The 24422-nt window shown below is 38.2% G+C and overlaps 1 protein-coding gene across 1 annotated transcript in view; it reads left to right on the top strand.

Annotated features, from left to right (window-relative positions):
- Nucleotides 1-24422, top strand: part of LOC145787018 (uncharacterized) — a 46039-nt gene extending 21617 nt beyond the window's left edge. Inside the window, exons 26-48 of the mRNA XM_082598765.1 lie at nt 291-409; nt 952-1117; nt 1342-1469; nt 5907-6048; nt 6641-6829; nt 10707-10861; nt 11553-11772; nt 12467-12563; nt 12928-13072; nt 13899-14096; nt 14908-15004; nt 15594-15737; nt 16213-16340; nt 16879-17031; nt 17909-18149; nt 18536-18657; nt 19710-19837; nt 20896-21067; nt 21259-21433; nt 21808-21975; nt 22412-22564; nt 22921-23192; nt 23577-24422. Of these exons, the coding sequence (XP_082454891.1) occupies nt 291-409; nt 952-1117; nt 1342-1469; nt 5907-6048; nt 6641-6829; nt 10707-10861; nt 11553-11772; nt 12467-12563; nt 12928-13072; nt 13899-14096; nt 14908-15004; nt 15594-15737; nt 16213-16340; nt 16879-17031; nt 17909-18149; nt 18536-18657; nt 19710-19837; nt 20896-21067; nt 21259-21433; nt 21808-21975; nt 22412-22564; nt 22921-23192; nt 23577-23603 (3539 nt within the window). The 3' untranslated portion in view covers nt 23604-24422. The remainder of the gene's footprint in view (nt 1-290; nt 410-951; nt 1118-1341; nt 1470-5906; nt 6049-6640; nt 6830-10706; nt 10862-11552; nt 11773-12466; nt 12564-12927; nt 13073-13898; nt 14097-14907; nt 15005-15593; nt 15738-16212; nt 16341-16878; nt 17032-17908; nt 18150-18535; nt 18658-19709; nt 19838-20895; nt 21068-21258; nt 21434-21807; nt 21976-22411; nt 22565-22920; nt 23193-23576) is intronic.

Raw genomic sequence — 24422 nt, 5'->3', positions numbered from 1 at the left:
TATTCCTGGCAGTATCGAATACTTGTAGAGGCTTTTGACGCAGGGCCGGTTACCGAGATTGACAGAGTCAAGTTTCCGATTGTTGAAGTGTTGTTGCCGGGAAATCTCCTCCATTAGGTGCCGCTGAATGAAGAGCAGTCCTGACAATGGGTTGCTCAAGCGCACACCCCGAGAATCGAACCAGCGCCACTCGATCTAGAAGCTTCTTTGGTGGACATACATGCGCCGCGCCAACTTTTCTTTTCGGTGTGTAATTTGTTAAATAGATTAATTTCTTCTTTTTCTTTAAGATCGAGGAGGTGATGTATGGATTGGAATGAACGATTTACGAACGCAGAACTACTATCAGTGGTCAGATGACACAGGTGTCACTTGGACCAAGTGGAATGCAAAGGAGCCTAATGGAGGGGTCAGTAGAAACAACATATGATGACAATTAAAACTGTTGTAATGGAAACTATAATAATCCCACGTTTAAAAGTAAAAATGTTGTGCAGTGTTAAGGTGAGTTGTCCATAGGTTTGATTTTAAAACCTTTTGGAAAGAAAACTATCTTGATGTGCAAGCATGCAAAGTATTGTGATATCTCTTAATCAATAAAATGTTTTATTTAATTGTTTGTTGATTAGGTCTTGAATATGCATTTTTATGTCTAATTGAAAGTAAATGTAAAGCTTGTTTTCGTAATACAGTAATTTCCGCTTATTAAGCCCACGGTTAATTGGCCCACCCGCTTATTAAGCCCAATTTGATCTTGTTCGGAATTACTGTATGTACAGCATAAGAGTGGCAGAGAATTATTGTCTCCGGCTTAATAGGCGGTAGGTCATTTAATAAGCCTAAAATCGTCCCGTCCAGAAGTGGGATTAATCAGCGGGGACTACTGTACTTGCAACATTCCTATATAATATTTTGTTACACATAATTTAAGGAAACTTATGTCGTTTTTAGACTGAGCGCTGTGTTGAGATATACAGACTTTTTGGTACTTGGAATGACAGAGGATGCGAGGCAGAACTCTCATACATTTGCAAAAAGGAAAAACAAATGCTTCCCCCTCTTAGCGATGACGAAATTCCGACCGATCCCGGATGTGATCCAGGATGGAAAGCTTTTGGTATTTTTATGACATCTAAACATTTTTCTAGTACCTAAATATATATTAATAGACTGGAAATAAAAAATCAAGTGTTAATGTCCACGTTTATACCCATCGAAGAGTGCATTGTTGAGACACTTATTATTATTATATTCGCTATTAGGCTACTATGACGCAGCGGAGCAGCAAGTAACTTCTAAATACAGGGCCTTTCGCATGTCTCAACTGAGTTGTTTTTTCAGGTTCATCATGCTACCTGGCGAGTTCTGATGAGTACATCTTCATCTACGGCAACAGAATTTGCGAAGAGAGCGGGGCCAAGCTGGTTACCATACAAGATGATCAAGAACAGGCTTTCGTGCATGCACTGGTAATCATGTCATTTTTGTTACGTTTTTTACCTATAAAACATTAATGAAGGAAGTGTCTTCTTAATATGCAGTGATGTACGCGCATACAAAAAATATTGACGCTGTCAGCGCAAACGCAAACGTTCGAAAAACTATACGCCGCATGCGTCAACGCAACTTGTAAAAAAAGTTGGCGGCGTCAGCGTTAGCGCATACTCTAGCGCAAACTCATTTTGTTTGCTAGGTGCCAAACATTCACACGGTATAAACCACTCGAAACAACACACTTTTCAAGCCACTTCGCGATTTTTCGTTACAAGAAATTATCTTTTTGGCCGGAAGGCACAGCTGGCATTGAAAATATGAGTTTTTGCCTTTCGAAGAAGAGCTTAAAATACTTTTCCATGCAATGCCATGGATTTGTATTATCATTCTCCATTTCACTTGGAGATTAGTATTACCGTAAGTTATTCCCTGAATACAATAGTGTAGTGTAAGAAACTGTAGCATATGCCTATCAAGAAAATTCTAGTGTTATACTAACTGTCGCTCCTAGTAATATACTAACTGTCGCTCCCTAAAAATCCATTATAAAAAACACTATTTTTAAAATAATTCCGTTTGAATAAGACTAATGTTGCTTTTAATGCCATAATTCTCTCAGTAAGCTCTATGCTTTTTTCTGATAAGATTTTTAAAAAGTGGGTTAATGGAAGACAAAACTGCCAGACACAAGCAAGTTTAGATTCTGAACTGCACAACTCTTTGTTATTAGCATTCAGGGATAGTTAGCATTACTAGTGTTATTAGCAGTAGGCTACTCAAAAGCCTTTCACAATTGGCCCCTGGATGCATGTTTTGCTAAACTGCTCATCAAGTTACAAAACATATATAATTACATACTTACGCAACAGAATGTATAAATTGTCAAGTAAAAATTACCTTAGCTTGATAGCCTACTGTATGTAGGCCTACACATTACTACGCTACATATATAGCCTACAACAAGAATAACCGGCAAAGTAGTGTACTACATATAACATACAGAGTACAACATCATGCAAGCAATCACGGTCGGAGACCAAATATTTGAGTTTGTTTAGATACATAGGCTGCACTGCTCATTGCCTGAGAAGTTTCTGATTTGCCCCAAAATGCAAGACTTAACTAATATAAATTAAAGTGCTCACAATTGCTTACAAACGCCTTCAACACTGCTTGACTAAAAAAACTTCACACTACGAAGCCAAGTCATTGTTTACATTTTACATGGAGCGGCATTACCAACCTAGCCTACCTACTTGCTTGCTTACATTACATTCCTGTTCTGACCCGTAATTTACTAAGTAATTTCTCAGTAGGCCTAAGTTGTTTTAACTAATTCTTTCTTTTTTTCTGCAAGACTTCAGTCTCCACGTGGGACTCTAGCGTCAAAGGCAGTAGTGCGATATAGCCTACAAACAAACTCCAGCTGACTGAACAATAGATGACACTGTGAGACAACACTAGAACAATGGGCAATTGCAAGACGTTAACATTTCGCAGTTTGACAAAAAAAAAATTGCAAACAACAACTAAGACATTAAAAAGTATGCGTTGACGCTATGCGCTAAAAAACCGCGAAAACTTTACGGCGCATCCTCAAGCGCAAACTATCCAAAAAGATGTGGCCGCAAGCGTTAGCGCAAACAAAAAGTCTACGTCGCATGTATGCGGCGTAGAATTTGCGGCGCATACGTACATCTCTGTTAATATGTAGGCTACAACTATTAGGTCGGGATTGTTGACGTTAGATTATTATCATTATTTTTGTATCACGTTTTATAAGCAGAAACACATATTTAGTCCTCAATTGTTAAGCCCACGGTTAATAGGCCCCACCCGCTTAATAAGCTCAAAATTGTCCCGTCCCGAGGTGAGCTTAAGCGGGGACTACAATGGTGAGTTATAGAATGCTATCTAACCCCCCTAAAACAACAAGTTTTACTAACAAAACTTTTCCTAAAAACAGAGAGAGACTGTTCACCAGGCATTTGGTAATAAAATTAATTTGCGTTCTTCTGGTGACTATTTACTAGGTTACCTCGTGATGTTAAAGATGATAACTAGCTTTTTTTTTTCCGACGTTTCGTCAGTCAGCACGACTGACTTTATCAAGGTGGCTAAAACAGGTTAATACAACCTGTTCAGCAACGATGGCACAACACAAAAACATACTGATAAAATGAGTAAAGTAAAGCAGCAAGAATCAGAATTAAAACACGCAACAAGATACCTAGAGGTTAAACTAAATGCAGTGAATGCCTAAAACCAGTAGGCTACTTCCCGCAGCGTAAATTTATCTATCTATTGGGCCACTGTCAAGAAACGTTGAAAAGACATCAGACAAGACAGAAAGCAGTGGGATTAGCAATAACAATGGTAGAGAAGACGCACTGAGAATGGAAAAGGTGAAGCTAAAGTTAAAGTAATTTGTTGTACACAGAGGGGAAATTCTGACCATCTTTTTGGTTAAGAGCATGTTGTGCCTTCTGGTTTATGTACCATTTTTCTGTGAACAATCTTTTAGTATAATCCTTTTCAGTTTTAAGAATGGTGGCGTTGGTCCAAGTAATTTTATGGTCTGAGTTTATAGAGTGTTTGCAAAGAGCGGAATGCTCTGGACGTTGAAATTTAATAGCTCTTTGGTGCTCGTTGATTCTAGATTTAAGATCACGTTTTGTCTGTCCAATGTAGATTAAATCACAGTCATGACACGGAACTTGGTAGATCAATCCAGAAACTTCACCTTCTTTCATGGGGTCTTTAGCCGAGGGAAGGTATTTACCTATTGTCAGATAGGGTTTCATCGCAACCTTGATTCCTATGCCATAGAGGATACGCTGAATTTTATCGGTTACCCCCCTTATGTAAGGAAGACAAGTAAAAGATTTATAAGGAGGAAGCGAAGGTTTCGGTTTGGGTCGCTGTATGCAAGCAAGTTTTCGTGGAAATCCGTTGAGCATTAAAGTGTTGTGAATGTTTTTCTTGTGGTGTGAACGTTCAGAATCATCCGTTATGTGTGTGTCCAGTCTGTTGTACAATGTTTTGGCCACTGTGAGTTTTTGATGCTTGGGGTGATGTGAGTTGAACTGCAGGTATCTGTCTGTATGTGTTGGTTTTTTGTGTATGGTAGTGGTTAGTTTCTTGTTGTTGCTATGGTTTTGTTGTTGCTATGTTGCTAAAACTTTTCCTGTTAGCCTGCTACTTCGATCACCACAACTTTTGCCTCTTTACAATTGCCTAGGCCTACGGGTAAAGGTAAGCACGCATGACATTTCATTTAACAAAAAAGAAAATAAAGCATAAGCTGTGAGGAAAAAAGAGTGCCCCGTTAGCTCAGTGGTTACGCGCCCGGCTCAAGATCGCGCGGCGCTGGTTCGACTCTCTGGGTGTTCGCTTGAGCAACGCATTTCAGGACTGCTCTCCATTCAGCGTCACCTAGTGAATAGAATAATTCCCCGGCAACAACACTTCAACAATTGGAAAGCTTCACTTTGCCAATCTCGGTAACCGGCCCTGCGTCAAGAGCCTCTACAAGTATGCGAAACTACCAGGAATAACCAATCAAGGCTTTGTCAGTCCGAGGTTAAAGATTCAAAACCAACCAGTGTGGTTTCTCCTTCCTGCTTCTTCTTCTTTTTTTATAATGCTAGTTTCACGTTTTGTTTTCTCATTTTTTAAACAAAACTTTGTTTTTCCAACAGCTTAGGCTTTTTCTTATTCGTTAAATCGATGATCATGTCCTAAACTTTACCAGGCCTACGTGGCTAAGTCACGTGTAAGTACTGTACGTCACGTATAAGCATGTCACGTATAGACACGTAAACAGTTTCAAGAAAGCAACCTCTTCTAAAAATGTAGCAACTCGGGCTGTTCGAAACGAACTTTTTCAAGTCGAAACGGAGCGAAATCTTTCTTAAAGATTTTTGTTCCAAAACAAAACGTAACAAAATCAAGACACGGAATTTCGCTTCGAAGAGAAACAAAATATTTCAAAATTTTGAAATATTTTTATATTGTTTTTATATTATTTTATATTATTTTTATGTATTTTTATTTATATTTTTGTGTCAAACAGCCTTAATGCGAATTCATTTTGAAGTATGACTTTTTGCACTTTTTAAATTCTAAAATTCTTGTACAGTATATTTCAGTTCATTTCGAACGCAGAACGAAATAGCTTGGATTTTGAAATAAAACGAAACGAAATTCTTCACTCAGAAATTATTTTGAAACCAAACGAAATTAAAACTAGGAATTTCGCTTCAAAACGAAACGAACTATTCTTGTTTCGAACAACCTTAGTACGGTAGCAACTGGTTATGAATGAACTCACTATGCGATCATACGATGCATCATGAAATAACTTTGAATAAGCTGGAAATGCGACTAAGAATTATTTTCTTCATTACCAGGTCACCTCCTCTCTCCCCTCTGGATTGGGCTTCACTGCATGGATAGGATTGTCTGCAAAGACAACAGAGAAAGGAGAACTTTATTACACTTGGGAAAACGGGGAAGTTGTCAGCTACACGCATTGGGATCAGGACGAACCAGGTAAAACTTATGATCTTATCATATTGACTGCCAAGCCATTTTTGTAAAAGTTTTCCTGGAGGCCGTTTCGGAAATACTGCCAACAATATTTTTGTAACGCTTTTTTTTTTTTGGTAATCCTTAAGAATTCTGTAAGCAAATATCCCTGGAAACAAAATAAAAAAGTCGTCCTTAAAAATGTTCTAAAGCGTATTAGCAAAGTATTTACATGTATATCAAGAAATAATTATCACAAATAAGCTTTGTATCATGGGCAACTTCTACCGAACAAGTTTTTTCTATGGCTTTTTACCAAGAAGGTTTTAATATGTCTATTCGTTCTTTCAATGCAAAAAGTCGGTTATAGCTAACAAGTAAATTAGATAAAAAAATTATTCAGTTAAGTTTGTACGTCTGTCGTGATCTTTGCATCAGGTTCCGACCAAACACGAGTTCTTATTACCATTTCCTTTTAACGATGTTTCTTCACCCAAAGAGTAGCAAAAGACTATTTGGTCACTTGAGATTCATGTCTGTGTTCTGTTGTGCAGTTTGGGTCTTGGTCTTTTCTGCATCACTACGTGTTCCTATGACCGGCTTTATTCGTTCACAGATGTCCGATTCTCTTGCGCATTCCCATTTATTTACAAGGGAAACACTTACTACGAATGCATCACTTTCGACCACCCTGCCAGGCTGGAAGATACACCCTGGTGTAGCATCGATCCCGTATACAAAGGACGGTGGATTAACTGCGACACCGGTTATGAATACGGCTGTACCTACATGGATGATCAAACAGGTTGGTTACCAATAGCGTACCGTAACCATTTTGTTGGGTGTTAATTTTTTTCAGCAGGCTTTACAGTAAACACACACTAGGTTTGCCGTTTGCTTAATAAATGTTTAGATCAGGGGCGTCCAACCCGTGGCCCGCATGATATTTTTCGAAATGACATATATTATATAATCAACTCAATCGCCAACGTAATTTATGGCGAACTTACATTCCAATAAATTAGCATTTATTGTTTGCTTTCTTTCTCCATTACTCTATAATCCCTAGTGCATGGGGTGCACAACTGTTCAAGTTAATTTTATTGTATCACAATGCACATTGTTACGCATCACATTTTCCACATTGTTACATCCACCCTTTCCACACAATAGTACTGGTGCTTCAAGAGTCAGTCAATCAGCAATATTTCTTGCTTTTAGCGAGTGAAGTTCAAAACTTTCTATTGCTAGAATTTTACAAAAAAATTGTTTCTTAAGAAAAAGATCAGAGGATTCATAGATTGGCAGTTTTCGTGACATCATTATTCGGCAGCACTTACTTGTGCGAGCAAGTTTTTCGTGAATGAACCTAGGGACAGCCGGACAATACATTACGGGACGCGCAACTTCGCTGTTCCGGCAACATCAGAAGGGTCAATTGCCAATTTGACATTTTTTACGCTTTGCTGCCGGCTTGCTTTCAACTAAAAACCTTAAACCACTTTAAAATCAACTTCACTCTTCTTATATAACCCATAAAATGTACAAACACATTTCTAAGATTACAATTTGGGTGTGAGGGTTTTAATTAGAAATTATCAGACAGTCATTTTTAAGATTACAAATTAGCAGTAAATACTCAAGTGGCCCGCGCAACCATTCGTAAACTACATGTGGCCCTTTGGCCAAAAAGGTTGGACACCCCTGGTTTAGATCATACCAAAATAAAATGATATGAGATAAAGAGTCACTGTACAAATCTAGCAAGTGTTTGAAACTTTCTAAGAATTGTGAACACCCAAAATAATGGTCACCGTAAGCCATTGCAGGCTACACGGACATGGACCGATTTAAGAGAGTGTTAAATGCAACACTTTTTACCCCTCTGTCTACGGAAAAAAAATGCAAGTTTTACCGTTGGGGTCCATTGGACCTGTAAGTACTTGTACCAAAGTACTTGTACTGGCCAAAAAAATCAGCTCCGATGATGAAATTAAAACTCAATAGGAAAAGACGTAACAGACTACAAAAATCACAACTTATAAACACTGCAGAAAAACCAAAAATACTCGAAATTTAAAAACGAATTGTTTTGTGATCTCAAGCAAGCGCTAACTAGAGGCACGCAGTGTAAATACTTTAAACCTAAAAAATGGAAAAAAAATTAGGATCTTTTACTGATTTTGTAACTTGATAGTTGTTCTCACTCACAGCCTGTATTGTGGTGGAAAAAATGATACCGTTACGTCAACGAAAGATGCGAGTTAGATAAAAGCTGTGTGGGTTTGTGCACGTCAACTACGTATTGTACATGACCATTACATAGTGAATACAATAGTCTAATGGCAGACTTAATAACTTTCCAACGCAGTTGTACTGCAACTGTTCAACCGGCTCAAGATCACGCGGCGCTGGTTCGACTCTCGGGGTGTGCGCTTAAGCAACGCGTTCTAAGGGCTGTTCTCCCTTCAGCGGCACTCAGTGAATGGAATAATTCCCGGCAACTACATTTCAACAATCGGAAATTTCACTCTGTCAATCTCGGTAACCGGCCCTGCGTCAAGACGTGACGCGACAATTTATCGAAAGACAATTTATCGAACGACAGTTCATCGAACGACAGTTTATTGAAAGACAGTTCATCGAACGACAATTCACCGAAACGACAGTTTATCGAAACGACAGTTCATCGAAAGGACAGTTCATCAAACGACAGTTTATTGAAACGACAGTTTATCGAACGACAATTCATCGAAGGGGCTAGAGCAGTGGTTCTTAACCTTTACTAACCTGCCGAACCCTTACGCTAATCTGCAAGCTTTCGTTGAACCCCAAATTTTCGCTCAGTCACAAAAACAAAAATCTACCACATTTAATTGCAATACATTAGTGTATTAATGAGACTTATTTTGTTGTTTTTCTGTGACCAATAGTGAGATTCGAGGCTTTATCTCGAAAACAGCAATCCTCATGTCATTTTCGCATGCAAGCCGGTTTCGTTTTTTTTTTTTGCTCGTCCACCAGAATAGAAAACGCATGCTCGTATAAATAAGCGGTTACGAGTGGCATGAGAACTTCAATGAGCAACTTTTGTAAGAAGAGGATAACTTTCCATTTGTTGGCACCAAAACGCTTTAAGATTTGTTGTGTTGAAGTTTCATTTTTGCATCTCGCTTTCTTGAAACTCGATAATGTCATCCAAGTATGGACTGTTAATATCTGCCGTTGTACTATCATAACCAAATGGTTGATATCCATGCTGGGTATTGCGTTTGTTCAGGAAAGTAGTTTTGAAATAAATTTTGCAACTTTTGCAAATGCTCAGTAAATACTGCAACTTCACCCTTAATTATTGTATCGGAACTATTTAATAATCCAGATAATAGTTATAGTCCTTGTCCAGACGTGGAAAGTTAGCGAAGTTGTTATTGCCAAATGCTGCCACCACAACTGCAATTTCCTTTGAAAAGCACTCATTTGCTGTTTTGCTTCTAAGTTATTACATTTTTACCATTCAAACTCATTTTTATCGTCAAACACACAGATGTTTATTTACCATCACGTAAGCCGCAATCAAGTTTCGGCTGGACAATATTTTCCAAAAATATTCGCTGATATACCATTCAGTAGGCGTGTGTTAATGTTTCAGAGGACGTTCGCGCCGAACCCCTGAAACAGCTTCATCGAACCCCAGAGGTTTGATCGAACCCTGGTTAAGAACCACTGGGCTATAGACTAGGGGTTATGGGCTAGAGGTTAGGGGCTAGGGGTTAGGGTTAGGGTTAGAATTAGGGGTTAGGGTTGGGGGTTAAGGGTTAGGGGTTAGGGGTTGGGGTTAAGGGTTAGGGGTAGGATTACGGTTAGGGGTTAGTGGTTAGGGGTTACTGGTTGGGAGTTAGGGTTAAGTTTTATGTTAGGGGTTAGGTTTTCGATCAACTGTCGTTCCAGGCCCGTAGCCAGCCGGGGGCCAGGGGGGCCTCGCTTCCCCTGAAAAAAAATTCGCCCCCCCTGGCAAAATCCCAACATTCAAGAGCAACAGCTACAATTATAATGATTTTGCCCATTTAAATTGTTTCGGCCCCCCTAAAAAAAGTTGGCCCCCCTTGCTCTGCGGTCTGGCTACGGCCCTGTGTCATTCGATAAATTGTCGTTCGATAAACTGTCGTTCGATAAACTGTCGTTTCGATAAACTGTCGTTTCGATAAACTGTCGTTTCGATAAACTGTCGTTCGATGAATTGTCCTTCGATGAACTGTCGTTTCGATAAACTGTCGTTCGATAAACTGTCGTTCGATAAACTGTCGTTCGATAAACTGTCGTAGTACCGCGTCAAGAGCCTCTACAAGTATGCGAAACTGCCAGGAATAACCTATCAAGGTTTTGTCAGTCCGAGGTTAAAGATTCAAAACCCAACTCTCAAAACCAACTGGTAGGCTATACCTCTGGAATGCTATTTGTAGACTTTCAAAATGATGCATTTATAAGAGCTAAGATGCAAAATAAAGCTATTCTTTGGGGTTTAAAAAACACGAATGACATTTTTTCCCACCCACTCCACGATTTAATGTCTGTTCTCCATATTGTGCGAGTTGGAAGCTAAATGCAAAGACGTTCACGTGTATGTAACCAGCACTGTTTTATTGTAAATGTTGAAAAGGTTAAATGTTAAAATTTGACCGCAGGTTACTGGCAAGTTGATATATGTGGGGAGAATCGTTATTACGTGTGTGAGAAGGACAGAGACGGCTACACGCAAGTCATCAATACAACTCCCGATACAAGTGGAACTTGTGCGGAGGGATGGGACACTGATGCAACCACAGCATACTGCTACCAAGTATATAAAATAGCAGCTAAAGCGCCTAAAAACATACTGATATATTAGGTCTATTGTAGTAGATCTTCAACAAATTGCAACGTTACCTGTATAAGAATAAGTTTAAAGATCGAACGTTTTCGGCTTAATTTAAGCCTTCGTCAAGAATCTGAAAACATTTGTAAGAAATGCAATAAATTTCAAATTCTTGAACGTAAAGTAAGAAATTGAAATTTATTTTGCATTTCTAAGAAGTATTTTTAAATTCCTGACGAGAGTTTAAGTTAAAGCGAAAAGTTTCGATTGTTGAATGTTGAAGCTATTTGTAAGGATGTAAAATATATTGCAGTATAAAAATAGTTTTCCAATAAACTTCTACACAGTTCGACAAGTTTACTTGAATTACCATGTTCAGCAAATAATTTAATATAAAGTCATCGAATTATAACCGTACAGTCTATTAGTCTGTTCTTCGATTTTTTCAGGGTACAGCTTCAAAAAACATAAACAAAAGCCATCCGTTCAATTCTATAGGCTACCTTACGCAAACCTATACTGATAAAAACTTGATCACAGGCTATCATAGATTATTTTTTGAAATAAAAAAAACACAATTTTTAAAATGCATGTTTTTCAACTCCACATTTCAAGTATTCTGTCATATGATTGTAAACACCAGTGTTGCTAACAATTAAGCTACACCCGTTTTCAGATTAACGAATACACCGACGACAACCGGGCTAGCCGTCTTGGTTGGACCCAGGCGGTCGACTATTGCCAAGCGCAAGGCGCCGATCTCGTATCCATCCACAGTGGCGACGAAAACGACGCGATTATTCGATTTGTTACGAAACACGCGGTGTATTCCTACACTTACTTTTGGCTGGGTTTGAACAATTTGGATGAAACCGCAGGATATGCCTGGACTGATGGTAACCCGTCACATTCTTTGCCAAGCGTTTCTAATTCTGACTGTCTAAAACAGTTTCGTTAGCTCAGTGGTTACGCCTCGGGCTCAAGATCGTGTGGCGCTGGTTCGACTCTCGGGGTGTGCGCTTGAGCAACGTACGTTAAGGACTCTTCTGCGAACTTCACTTTGCCAATCTCGTTAACCGGCCCTGCGTCAAGAGTCTCTAACAAGTTTGCAAAACTACCAGAAATAACCTATCAAGGCTTTGTCGGTCCGAGGATAAAGATTCAAAAACAGCCAGTAACTGTTCCACAACTGCATTAAAGTCTGTCTTGTTTTTCAACTTATGTGTTCACTTTTACAACGTTCTGCTTTTACACAATAGAAGTTTTAAAGTCAAGCCATGTTTTCATTTCCAATTCCGATCAGTTCTAATTAGGCTTTACATCGTATCATGCTCAAAAAGTTAAAGATGTTGCTAATTGTGTTTTGGTAACTTTTCACATTCTGAAAGGACCTTCTTACGTGGTGGACAACAGCATTAGGCTATCTGTCAACTAACTTGTAAGAGATTCTTGCTTGTGTTGTTTGTTTGGCTTTGTTCATGCTTAGTAGTAGATATGGAGCTATTGGTCTGATGTAAATAAAATAATAATAATAGTAATTATATGCAAATATAAAGTTTTCCAAGATTTACGACAAACGTTGCTTTCCAGGTAGCCCTGTGGACTACACCAATTGGAATGTTGGAGAACCAAACAACAATGGAGGCTTGGAAAATTGTGCCGAAGGGCAACTCTATGACTCTTCCGGGTAAGTTAGTCAATAGATCGCGTGCGCAAACAATAAAAAGTGTTTCACTGAGTGGTGAGCCTTGGCCATCACCGCCACTATCATGATCATCATTACTATCATCATCACTCTCATCATCATTATCACTCTCATTTTCATCATCACTCTTATCATCATTATTATCATTATCACTCTCATCTTCATCATCACTCTCATCATCATTATCATCATTATCACTCTCATCTTCATCATCACTCTCATCATCATTATCATCATTATCACTTTCATCTTCATCATCACTCTCATCAACATCACATTTCTCTTGGCGAGGCTCATGAGAATTTGAGGTTGGAATCATTGCAATACATGACGTTGTATGTTGCAGATGGAATGACTTATCGTGTGATTCGCTCCGAAATTATATTTGCAAAATTGCGAAGGGAGTAGACCCTAAACCTACCCCTACCATCCCGCCTCCTATTGGCACCGATAACGATCCAGCATGCGGAAGTGACAACCTGGGTACTTGGGTATGTTTCTTTTAACCCTTAGCATTTGAAATGAAGTAAACGTCGATTGCATAAACGACATACGAAAATATTTCCTAAATTGGATAACATTAAATCCATTAGGCCTATCATCATTGTTGATTAATGGAATTTATGACTTGTTCAAACTGCTATCTGCTACATTTGGGTAATTTTTTTTGAAGATACAGTACTCTCGGCAGTCTCCAGTCAGTGAAGACTGTAGTGGTAGGTTAACTCGATGTTATCCATTCTTTCACCCCTCGGGCTCCATGTTTCCTCCGATAGAAAGGACAATTTGTGAGAGAGCAGCCAATCTGTAATTATATCATCTTGGAAACGCAAATTTAGATGTTTCCTACATTGAGCTTTATTTGGACTTAGTGAGTCCGAAGATTGCTATTTCTAAGATGTGAACTCAAATACAGTTTGAGTGATGCTAACTTATCCATAGAGAACCAATTTTGTCTTTGTACTGGTTGTTTGCAAAATTAACTTAGAGTTTCAACTGATATCATCAATGAAATATTGTCACTTACGTTATCAATTGTTGAAACTCCGAGCCGATTCTGCAACTGCATAACACAAAGAGAAAACCTCAGCGTCGTTTTCTTCGAAAATGCGCATTTATTATGGTACGCAAAACGTCAGTAAAGCAATAAACAACTCAGGTAAACGTTGTATCTGTAGTACCTAGAAACGATAGTGATCCTGATGAACATCCCAACTTTTCAGTATTTTTCACAAACTTTCTTTTCACTTTTCGGTGAAAAACAAGCTTTTGCAGGATGGTCGCCAAAAGTATTTCAAACGCTTTTGTGTACTTTAGGTCCGCTATCAACCCAGCTATGGTGCAGACAAATGCTACATGTTCATCACCCAGCCAGTCTATGGGTGGCAGTATGCTGAAAACACCTGCATTACTCTCGGTGGTCATCTAGTGGCCGTGCATAGCTCAGATGAGAATAAGTTTCTTGTGGGAAGAATCAATTACGTTGGAGTAGATAATGTTTGGATTGGGCTGAGGGTATGTTAAATCACTTCTTTTTTTTAATAAATTTTCCAAAGACATAAGTTAAATGTTGGTATAAGATATATCTATTTTTACAATTGCTATTGTTATGCTACTATTATTGACATAATATATTCGTTTTAGGTTTTTGACATCAGTATTGTAGCCAATATATTGTATAGTTTCAACATATTTTCTGAGGCAGAATAAGTGTTATTTTAGTAGTTGCCTTCTACTGTATATATAGCCTACAGTAATTGATATTTTTTTAATAATCTATTATTTTTAATGAAGTTTTATGAAAGTTTGATTATGAAAATTTTAGTCAGTAATAAAAACTGGTTGCTTATCATAATCAAACGTCAGACATCGACCATGGCTAGAGACAAACAGTTTGTGTAAGAAGACAAATTGACGTTTGTATATAAGTATATGTAAATATACATATTATAGTTTGTGTGTAGCCTACTATAGTCTGTATGTACAGTATATGTACTATATAAATTATACAAACAATGCTGTTAATATTTCAAAAAGTGCTCAATGCCAAGCAAAAAATTCAAGCAGAGCAAATTACATCAAGTATAGTTATTACTTTCTATAGCCTCTACACCGTGTTTCACCCTAAAAGGGGATCATCAGAACGTCCTTATTCAAATAAAATTTTAATATAATTTCTATTTGAATAAGGACCTTTCGATGACCCACTTTTAGGGTGAAATAGGCTGTAGAGGTTTTAGAAAGTAATAACTATATTTAATATACTGTATAAATTAAATGTACTATCGTTTGTGTATGTAGAAAGATCAATATTTGTTTTCTCTAGGATGTTGGTGGAAGTTCGTTCTTCTGGGCTGATGGAGGATACTTGGATTACGTCAACTGGGCTTCTGGAGAACCGAACAATTATTACGACAGTGAAGGTATGACGTCTTTCCATCCAGTGCTTATTTTCATGTTTCATGATGTGATGTAATGTTGCTTGTGATGTAACAATACAACATTGCATATGCATCATAGTGAATCTGTCCCTCAAACGTCCGGTCCTTCCACCAATTAACATACTTCATGGACATCCTATATAAGGGCTAGCCCATCAGTGGACCACAACGGTTTTCAATAAAGACCGTGAAAAGTTTCAACTTTAAAATTTTCTTCCATTGTTCTGGACTTTCTACAGTCAAAACAGGTTGCCTTGAACAGATGTGTAACTTTGTAACGTATCTTGTGCTTTTGAAGTTAAGCGCTTGTGCATGAACCTGTTTTCAATATCAAGTCTCAACTTGGTATTATGTCAAATAAACAGGCGCAAGTTTCCTTAGAAAATCAATTTATATGCATTAGTAAGTTTCTAGGGGTCAAAACTATTTTACTTTTATTATATCCAAGTTGTTTTATTGCAAACTCGACGCAATATTTCAAAAGTCGTTCAATAGATGTAAGACATTCATGGGAACGTTTAACCTTATAGTTACATGAACTACATATTTAAGAGAACAAGACTACACGCAGGTTGCGGGACACTCAACACCAACGGTGGAACTTGGAATGATGACAACTGCGGACGACTCTTCCCTTACGTATGCGAAAAGATGGTTGGGGCTACAGCAGTGACTATTCCCCCCACTCAACAGGCAACTGGAAACTGCCCCACAGGTGCCTACATGGGTGATTAGTTGTTAACAGAGGGCGGCAGAGTGGCCATCATACCAAACGAGCAAGAAGCGGTTGGCTGCCATATGAAAGAAAACGGATTTTGCTGTAAAAACAGTGGTCGACTAAAAACGATTACAATAAAAAGCGCTGCTGAGATACATGGACCAAAGCAGCGATATTTGCAGTTTCATTCCGTCAACGATCTACTGTCAATATACACAAGATACCATGGTTGAACAATGAATAAAATTTGATCGGGGATATAGTGAGTATGTCCCCGAATTTGATGTACAATGTAATGAAAGTAAACAGGAAGGCAAGGAAGCCAATCTTCAACTTCAGGTGTGCGTTTAAGTGCCCAGAGACACAATCGCCTGCTTTTAAACGGTGTTGAAACGACACCTGTTTGTGCATCATAGGCCTACTAGGGCTCTCACCATTGTTCTGCAGTCAACAAACTATTTTATTGCAACAGGATTCACCGACTATGGCAACGCATGTTACATTACTGGAGGCAACAGTAAACTAACATGGGAGGTAGCTAGAGAATGGTGCCACAATAACTCGGCTGAACTGGTAGTAATTACCAACGAATATGAGCAGGTGATTGTGAAGCATTTGTATTGGTTAAACTTGTTTCCTAAACTACTTTATTTCCAATGAATAATAGCTCGGAAAAATACGGCAAAATCAAACGACCCCAGTTCAACTCTTGGGTATGTGCTTGAGCACAGCATTTTACTGACTGCCTTCCATTCAACGGTACCTAGTGCAGGGACGTAGCCAGTAGCCACTGAGAGGCTTGGGGGGGGGGGGAATTGCCCCCAAAAACTTTATCTTGCTCCCCTCCACAAAAAATTATGTTTTACTGCAACTGCAACGTTTTAATATCCTTTATAATTCTTGTTGAATGACGTTTGCCTTCCTTAACAGTTGCTTTTGCCCTCCTAAAATTTTGGTTTCATCTGCGTCACTGACTGAGTAAATTGAATAACAACATAAGCGGATACTACTTCCCAAAGAGGCTTTCTCAGTCCGAAGATAAAGCACATATCTTACCAATCAAAAACTACTTTTGGAAGCAAGAACAGCGATTGTTCAAGAAAGATTTTATGGTCGTTGTGATGACTTATTTGTTTAGGCTTTTATGAACGACTTCCTAGTTGGGACCGGAGAAGTGTTCTGGATTGGACTCACTGACCGGTTCACAAATAATAACGACCAATTTGTGTGGATTGATCAAACTGAAGTCAGCTACATACATTGGGCACCTGGACAACCGTCAGGAACATACGTAAGTTTTGCAAGTCATCACGTTTCATTGGTTTATGATGTATCTGTGGAAAAATAAAATATGCAAATTGAAACTTTTCGTAAATGTGAATTAACAGCATCGGTCGCAAAACTTATAATATAGTTTTAAGGTTTTTCAAACGTTTTGAAAAATACAGTGATTTCAAATTTATTTGATTAGTTTGTCAATATCGTTCTAGAAAAGTAGTCTTCAAGGGATGGAATTAAGAACGTGAGGCATGATGCACTAGTTGTAAAAGCTATTTCTAATTTCTCCAAGTCAGGAACTAGACAAAGACAAAAAACATGCATTTCAGCCGTGGCCACGATTTCAACACAACGTAAAGTTCAATGAATAACCGTCATATTTCAATTTTGTCATTTTAAAATTTCTGTTTATTTGTTGTTAGTGGATGGAGGCTCGAATCTAAATTGGTTGTTGTGGGTTCGATACCCTGTTAGGTCAGGCTAAAGTTCTTTTAAAATAACATGAAATCTTGTTGGTGCTTGATCTTTAGCTTTGATAGAAACGATTTCAGAGATGTAGCCCACTCATTTGAGAGCTCTACATCGCCAATGAAGCTGATCTTCCACATAACTGCGATGAAACTGTCTGTATTGTAAACCGCTGAGCTCATCACATGTTTGAGCTGCACAAGGCATTGTATCAAATCAAGCATTATTATCGTATAATATAATTGTTGCTGTTATTATTATTAGTATTAGTTTGTTACTATTTTTGGTTACTCTGTCATTATTATTGGAATCGTCCTCATTCTTATTCATCATCATCTGTTTGCCCTTCTTCAGCAGATGATATTGTTCCTATTATTGTTATTCTTATTATTATCATCATTATCTCTATTGTTAATGTTCAGGAGGGTTGCGCTGGGCTCAACGTTGCTGAAGGAGGGTACTGGGAAGATTATGATTGTCTGACTGTTAACCCCTTTGCGTGCTACGCCTCAAAATCAGATTCCCTTCCACCTCCCCCAAATACTGTGAGCCCCATTGGATGCCCAGATGGTTACTACTCATCCTCCCACGAGCAAGCATGTTACAAGCTGGTTGACCAGCCCATGTCCTGGACCGACGCGCAGCAGTACTGCAGGTCTGAAGGTAAGAAGACTGTTCATTTGCTGAACAATTTTTTGCGTTTATAAATCTTGTTAGATTTCAATAACCCCGAGAAATAATGTTGTTGGCAGGTTAATAATTTGCTTGGAATTGTTGCAGACAGCGATATAAGTATCAGGGAGATAGAATTTTCTGATCAGTAACCGTAGAATGGAGCGAGGTCGTGTTTTGAATGTGAGGTCGGTTCTTTGCCATCGGGTTTAGCAAGTTGACATCACTTAATATTATAACGAAGTGGATTTATAAACTGATGTATTGAAACACCCAATGTAGACGGTAGATTTGTTAACTGATGAATTTAAACACTCAATTTACGTAGTAGATTTATTAGCTGGCGTATTTTAACATTTGTTTGCATCCTACTACAGGCAGCCGCATTGATCTTGTTAGTATTAATGAGGTCTATGACAATGATCTCATCAAGAAATGGTTTTGGCACGACATTACATCCGGGAACTCTCTGTGGATAGGGCTTACTTTTACTGAAGTGGTAAGCACATCCTGTTGATGCTTGAAATTGAATGAGTTGAAAGCAAAAGATGACATCAATTAATCTTATGACATCATAATCGTGACGTAGTTTAAGGTTTGAGTCAGGTGAATTCTAGGTGAAAAGGATTCTTCTTCTTTTATTGTCGCACTTGATTCCAAGCATTGACTGCCTCGTGTATGAAAAGTTTCCAGGATTCTCTGTTGTTTGCTTTGTGTATTAGGTGTATGTTGGTGTTAGTTTTGTCGGTTTGTTGGTTTAAGTATGTTAATCTTTGTCTGCCTTGGGCACGCTTCCCTTCAATTTTGACTGTGAGAGAGAGATGTTCTAACTTTCCTTTTCGCAGTACGTGTCCTAAAAATTGAAGTTGTTTTTCTTTGATATTTTTTAGAAGATTGTTTGTTTGTTTGACTTGATTTAAAACAGTTTGGTTGCTTTTTCTGTCAGTCCAGGAAATCCTCTGCATTTTTCGGAATGCCCACATTTCAAACCCATTTATTCTTTTATTAATTGATTTGGTAATTTGCTTTGGTAATTTGGTAATTTGGTAATTTGGTAATTTGGTAATTTGGTAATAAACACATTTCAAAGCAAAAGAGGGAAATTCCTTATATTTACAGTAGTTTACCAGAAAAAGATGCTGTCTTTTGCCCTTTACGCTTCTGTTTCATAAACTTTTCTAGACAGTGTACAATACTGAATATTACAATTTCCATTCTCCAAATGTTATAATCTTTAAACGTGCTATGGTGGTAGGCTTACATGAGAAAGTGGGTAAGTGGTCGAATTTTTAAAACCGTGTTAATTTTTGGTTGCCCTCATAAGTTTTATACGAGCAAAGTCAGTAAAATTTCAACAGTTTTTAAACAAATCGATATGTTTAATTTTGATTCTGAAGAGCAAAGAGAAATAACTACATTGCACTTACAATTAATTCTCTCAGAAAAATCGCATTTACCTCGCTTAGTTTTCAGTTTAGTATTCTCCAGTTAAAAACCATCTGCTGTAGCTTTAAAATTAGCCACTGATCAAAGATAGTGTTTGCTTGATAGATCGATGATTCCAGCGGCACAAAGTATACCTTCGCGTGGGCTGATGGGTGGCCTGTGACGTATACAAACTGGGCGTCGAATGAACCTAGCAGCGACGTCTCCGGAAACGGATGTGTCATGATGGACAGGTAAGGGAATTAGTATTAGGATAAATTCTGTCATTGAAAACTACGGTTGAGTATGAACTTCATTTTTGTCAAAATTTACATATTGTTGTGCAGCCCACACCATAATATATCGTAGAAATATTGAAATTCAATTAAAACTGACGCATTTATACGTATTATTATAGCAAAAGAGTTTGTGCAACGTTTTAATGCATTAAAATAATATTAACAATAGTCATGTTTTCTTTTGAGCCCATTGCGGCGGCAGTAGCTACAGTACATACAAATCGCATATGCAACTCTACAGATGACTGGAAGCGAGTCAACTCCTTCTAATATTGAATTGAAATGTTATTAAGCTAAACTTTGACTACTGGCCCTGAGTGAAAGTTTTATAAAATTGCTTTTAAAGACATAAATTTAGTATTTTTCTTAAAATCAGTGAATTTAAAGCTCAATACAAATTGAAAACCATTGCTCTAAACAAAAGTTTAAACTTATGCAGTATAGTTGGCTTGGCTTTGAATCTTTATCCTCGAACTGACAAAGCCTCTGAAAGGTTATTCCTGGCAGTTTTGTATACTTGTAGAGGCTTTCAACCATTGCCTCAAGCCCAGTCATCGAGATTGACAAAGTGAAGTTTCCCATTGTTGAAGTGTTAAGGGCCTGTGAGTTGTTCCATCTGCTAAGTGCCGCTGAATAGAGATAAAAAAAGATGCGTCCCATATTTGATACAGGCATAGGGGGATGAGAAGATAAGGTTCTCATTGTACTAAACCTTCGGCACTAACGAGAGTAGGGTGGGCAGTTCCTTTCTTTCGGCCGCCTTTCCTTTAGCAACTACGCCCACCCAATTTATTGCCTTCTGGGTATAGAGGTGAATGGAGAGCAGTCCTTAACAAGCGTTGCTTAAGCGCACACCCCGAGAATCGAACCCGCGGTACTTTATCTTGCGATTTAATTATGCACAAAGTTGGGCGTATCTTTTGCCACATCACAATATTTGTCCAACTCAATTGCTGCAAACCCTTAGCTTATTGGTTAACAAACACATCTAAGTCGCTTAAACAATGTTGCAGCCATGGCTTATGGTCAGCAGTTGGGCAAACAGGCAGTGGCACAACTTGTGGAGCAACTTTGCCGTTTGTTTGCAAACAATCCTTCGGACCCATTCCTACCACACCAGAGCCACCTACCGGAACTTGTGATCCAAGTTTTATTGGAATTGGACAATATTGCTACTACTTCGAAGTAAGAACTTAACTATTTTAAACATTAATTATTTTTATTTATGTTTTATATCAAAACAATTGTCTTTAATGTTTGTTAAGATTACAAAATTGTTTCTTCAATTATATTAAGATTAGAATTGATTTCTTCAGATTTGTAGCCTAAAGTTATTTTTCATTAGTATGCAAACATAAAAATTATCAAAATTTTAGTTTGGAAACACTGATACAACAACACGTTCTTGGTACGAGGCAGCCTACATGTGCGAGGAGAGAGGCGCTATTCTCGCCAGTATTCATAGTGATGACGAAATAGAGGACCTTGTTGGCATCACATCAACCGTGACTTCTCATAACCTCTTTATTGGACTCTCCAGCAATGGATTTGGTTAGTGATGTTGGCTTATGAACATTGTTTTTTAAACAGAGCATTTTTACGCGAAGTTAACAAATGGATTTGAGAATCTCGGAGCGACAAAGGCTTGGGAAAGGCATCTCAGGGACATCATTTCTTTCAGAGGCACCGAGTTAATGAAATCATTACCGACAGCAATAGCCTACATCAACAATAAGCAATGATAATATGATTATCAACTTTGGTGATCAGATCTGATCCATGGTTTATCATGAAAAACTGAATCGAATGTCTTCGAATAACTGACAAAGATTCTTACGATCAACTTATTATCAAGGCTAGCTAAACTAAGATGTTCAACGTGAACCTCGGATTATTATTGTTGTCGGTTATTTTCGCATCTACAGGAGGTTGGGCATGGAAGGATGAAACCCCGGCAGATTACTTCAATTGGGGGGTTTACGAACCTAACGGACAGAGTGGAGAAGAATGTGTTGAGTTTTACCCGTGGGATGGCACATGGAACGATGTGGACTGCTTTGAGGCTAGAGGCTTCATCTGTAAAACGCCGAGAGGTAGGCTACTTTGCAGTTTATAATCGGTTATATTGAACAAGAGAAGACTAATTTATACCTTCATGCATAGGCTATAATCACAAAAGTTTATAAATTTGTAACAGTAGATAGCCCATTTAGTGAGCTTTTAAACCGACGGCATCCAAAGTGGCTCTCTGTGACCTTTGTGCATTTGCAGTTTGTGTATTATTTTGTTGTTTTGTTGTGGATATGGACAACTTTGTCTGACGCAAATAAATAATAATAATAATTGATGAAGATTTATGTTTATAGCGTTTACTTAAAAACTTTTTCTACACCAACATTCAAATATTAAGGAAAAAGTGCATTAAAAGAATGCAAAGCTCACAATCTGCCAACAGCGTTTCAATTTAGGGTGTAATTTTACGTGAAAGCAAAGCAACAGCGACTACTTAAAGCTTGATATGTGTCTCAGGAAATACTCAATGTGACGTGGCAACAAACCAAAGAGTTGACTGCGGCATTGGCGTCGAGGACATTGATAAGAATTACTGCGTATCAAGGAGGGGTTGCTGTTGGGACGAAGAATACAAAAGTGAAAACATCAGTGGCTGCTTTTATCCAGAAGGTGACCAACAATATAAGAGTCTTTGTTTTAGTTTAATTAGAGTGAATTTAAATGTGTTGCAAAGACGATTAGGTGATATAGATTAGCCTACTTAACGTATGGCGCCTGCCGAATATTGAAACTTGTGATCTTACGTTGACATTAAATAAAATTTAAGAGCTTGTGCTTTGTCGCTTCTGTCTTTTTCTCTGTTATTTTCGGCAAGTGTTTGTTGCTGAGATAGTTGAAAGTAAAAACAAATTTTATGAAGGTTATTTTATTCACACTGATTTGTCTGACTTTTTTTAGAAAATTTGTTCTCTAAGTGTTGTTTTTTTTTATTGACAACGCACACAAGAGTAATCATTTTGATGCAGGCTCGGTGGTAGGGCCTTCCGGGATCCCAGTGAACCCAACTGAGAAGCCAGTGTCTTCTGGATTATCCGGAGGCGCAGTGGCTGGGATTATCATTGGGCTTCTCCTTGTTCTTGTCCTTGTTGGCGGTGGTGTCTACTTCTTTTGCTGCTCATCTACTAAATCCTTGCCAAGTCTCTCCATGCCATCAATGCCCGCTTCATGGTCTTCATCATCTTCATCCAAAGCGGCTAACACTCCGTCGGGATTCGACAACCCGATGGCTCTTGACAACGTAAGTTAAAGTTTAAGGAAGCTCTTGAAGTAGAAGCCATTGCACATAGGATCTCATGGTGCAATTTTGCAAAATCCTCATTGTAAGAAGGCAATACCTGGTATGAGTGGTTTGTAGGGTTACAGGTCCACCATTTTTCCGACTTTTGTAGACGTTGTTTTTACGTGACTGGCAATCAAAGTAGAACAGATCCCTCAGGAAAATCAAATACGAATCTTAATAGGCCTATAACCTATTGCAATTTTTAATATTTTTTGAGCGAACTTACTTACTAGGTCGCCTAGCCCTAGTTATTGATTTCAGTTGATTGTTCTTTTCAAAGAAGTTGAATTGTGCTGATATGTTTGCATCATTGATAAAAATGACACTTATATGACTTTTCAGGATGGAAACATTCACTCAGTGGCGTGACCAAGAACTGCATGAGCAATAATTTTGAAACTGTTTGATCGTTTCCACCTGATAGTTTTCAATCTCGTTTTATTTGTCGTTGCAATATTTTGTTATGATTTTCATTTAACTACTATTCAGTGCAATAATTTTTGTTGATGATGTAACTTGGAGCTTTTATAAAACGTCTAAAATTTATGTAAATAGATGACCTTGCCGTAACCATCCTTGACGTAACCATTGGCAAATTTTGACCGAAGTAAATGTACTACGTTAAAAAAGGTACAATCAACGTAAAATACATCATCTGGTAGTCGAAGTAGACGTACAGATATGCAGCCCGTTTGAGGAGACGGGTGTGGAAAAAATAGCTGGGACAGAAGCGCAGTTAGGCTACATGCTTTGCTCTTAGACAACAATTTTATCTGGTAGCTTTTTTCCTGGTCTTTACCGGTACCCGATCTGATTACTATTTGTACCAGATGGAGTCGCTGTCTGCGTATTCTCAGATTTGTCAGGGTGTGGTCGATCCAAACGAAATACATGTTGCCAGATGAAAATGGTAACCTATTGTATTTTCTGCCAAACGATGTCCAAGCAAATGCTTGATAAAAAATCTAATTAATCACTGATTGAGCAAAACTAAATATAAGTTGCTAAAGGCACAGTTTCATTGTTGTGCTTTTGGTTAGTTCATTGGTTTGAATCTGTATTCTCGGACTTAGGAAGCCTCTGAAAAGTAATTTCTGGTAGTTTCGCATACTTGTAGAGGCTTTGAACCACTGACGCAGGACAGTCCAGTTACCCAAATTGGCAGAGCGAAATTTCCGATTGTCGGCG

The sequence above is a fragment of the Aplidium turbinatum genome, chromosome 2, assembly GCF_918807975.1.
Source record: "Aplidium turbinatum chromosome 2, kaAplTurb1.1, whole genome shotgun sequence".
Lineage (NCBI taxonomy): Eukaryota > Metazoa > Chordata > Ascidiacea > Aplousobranchia > Polyclinidae > Aplidium > Aplidium turbinatum.
The sequence above is the reverse complement of the archived record's forward strand: the minus strand, read 5'-3'. Positions and strand labels throughout refer to the sequence as shown.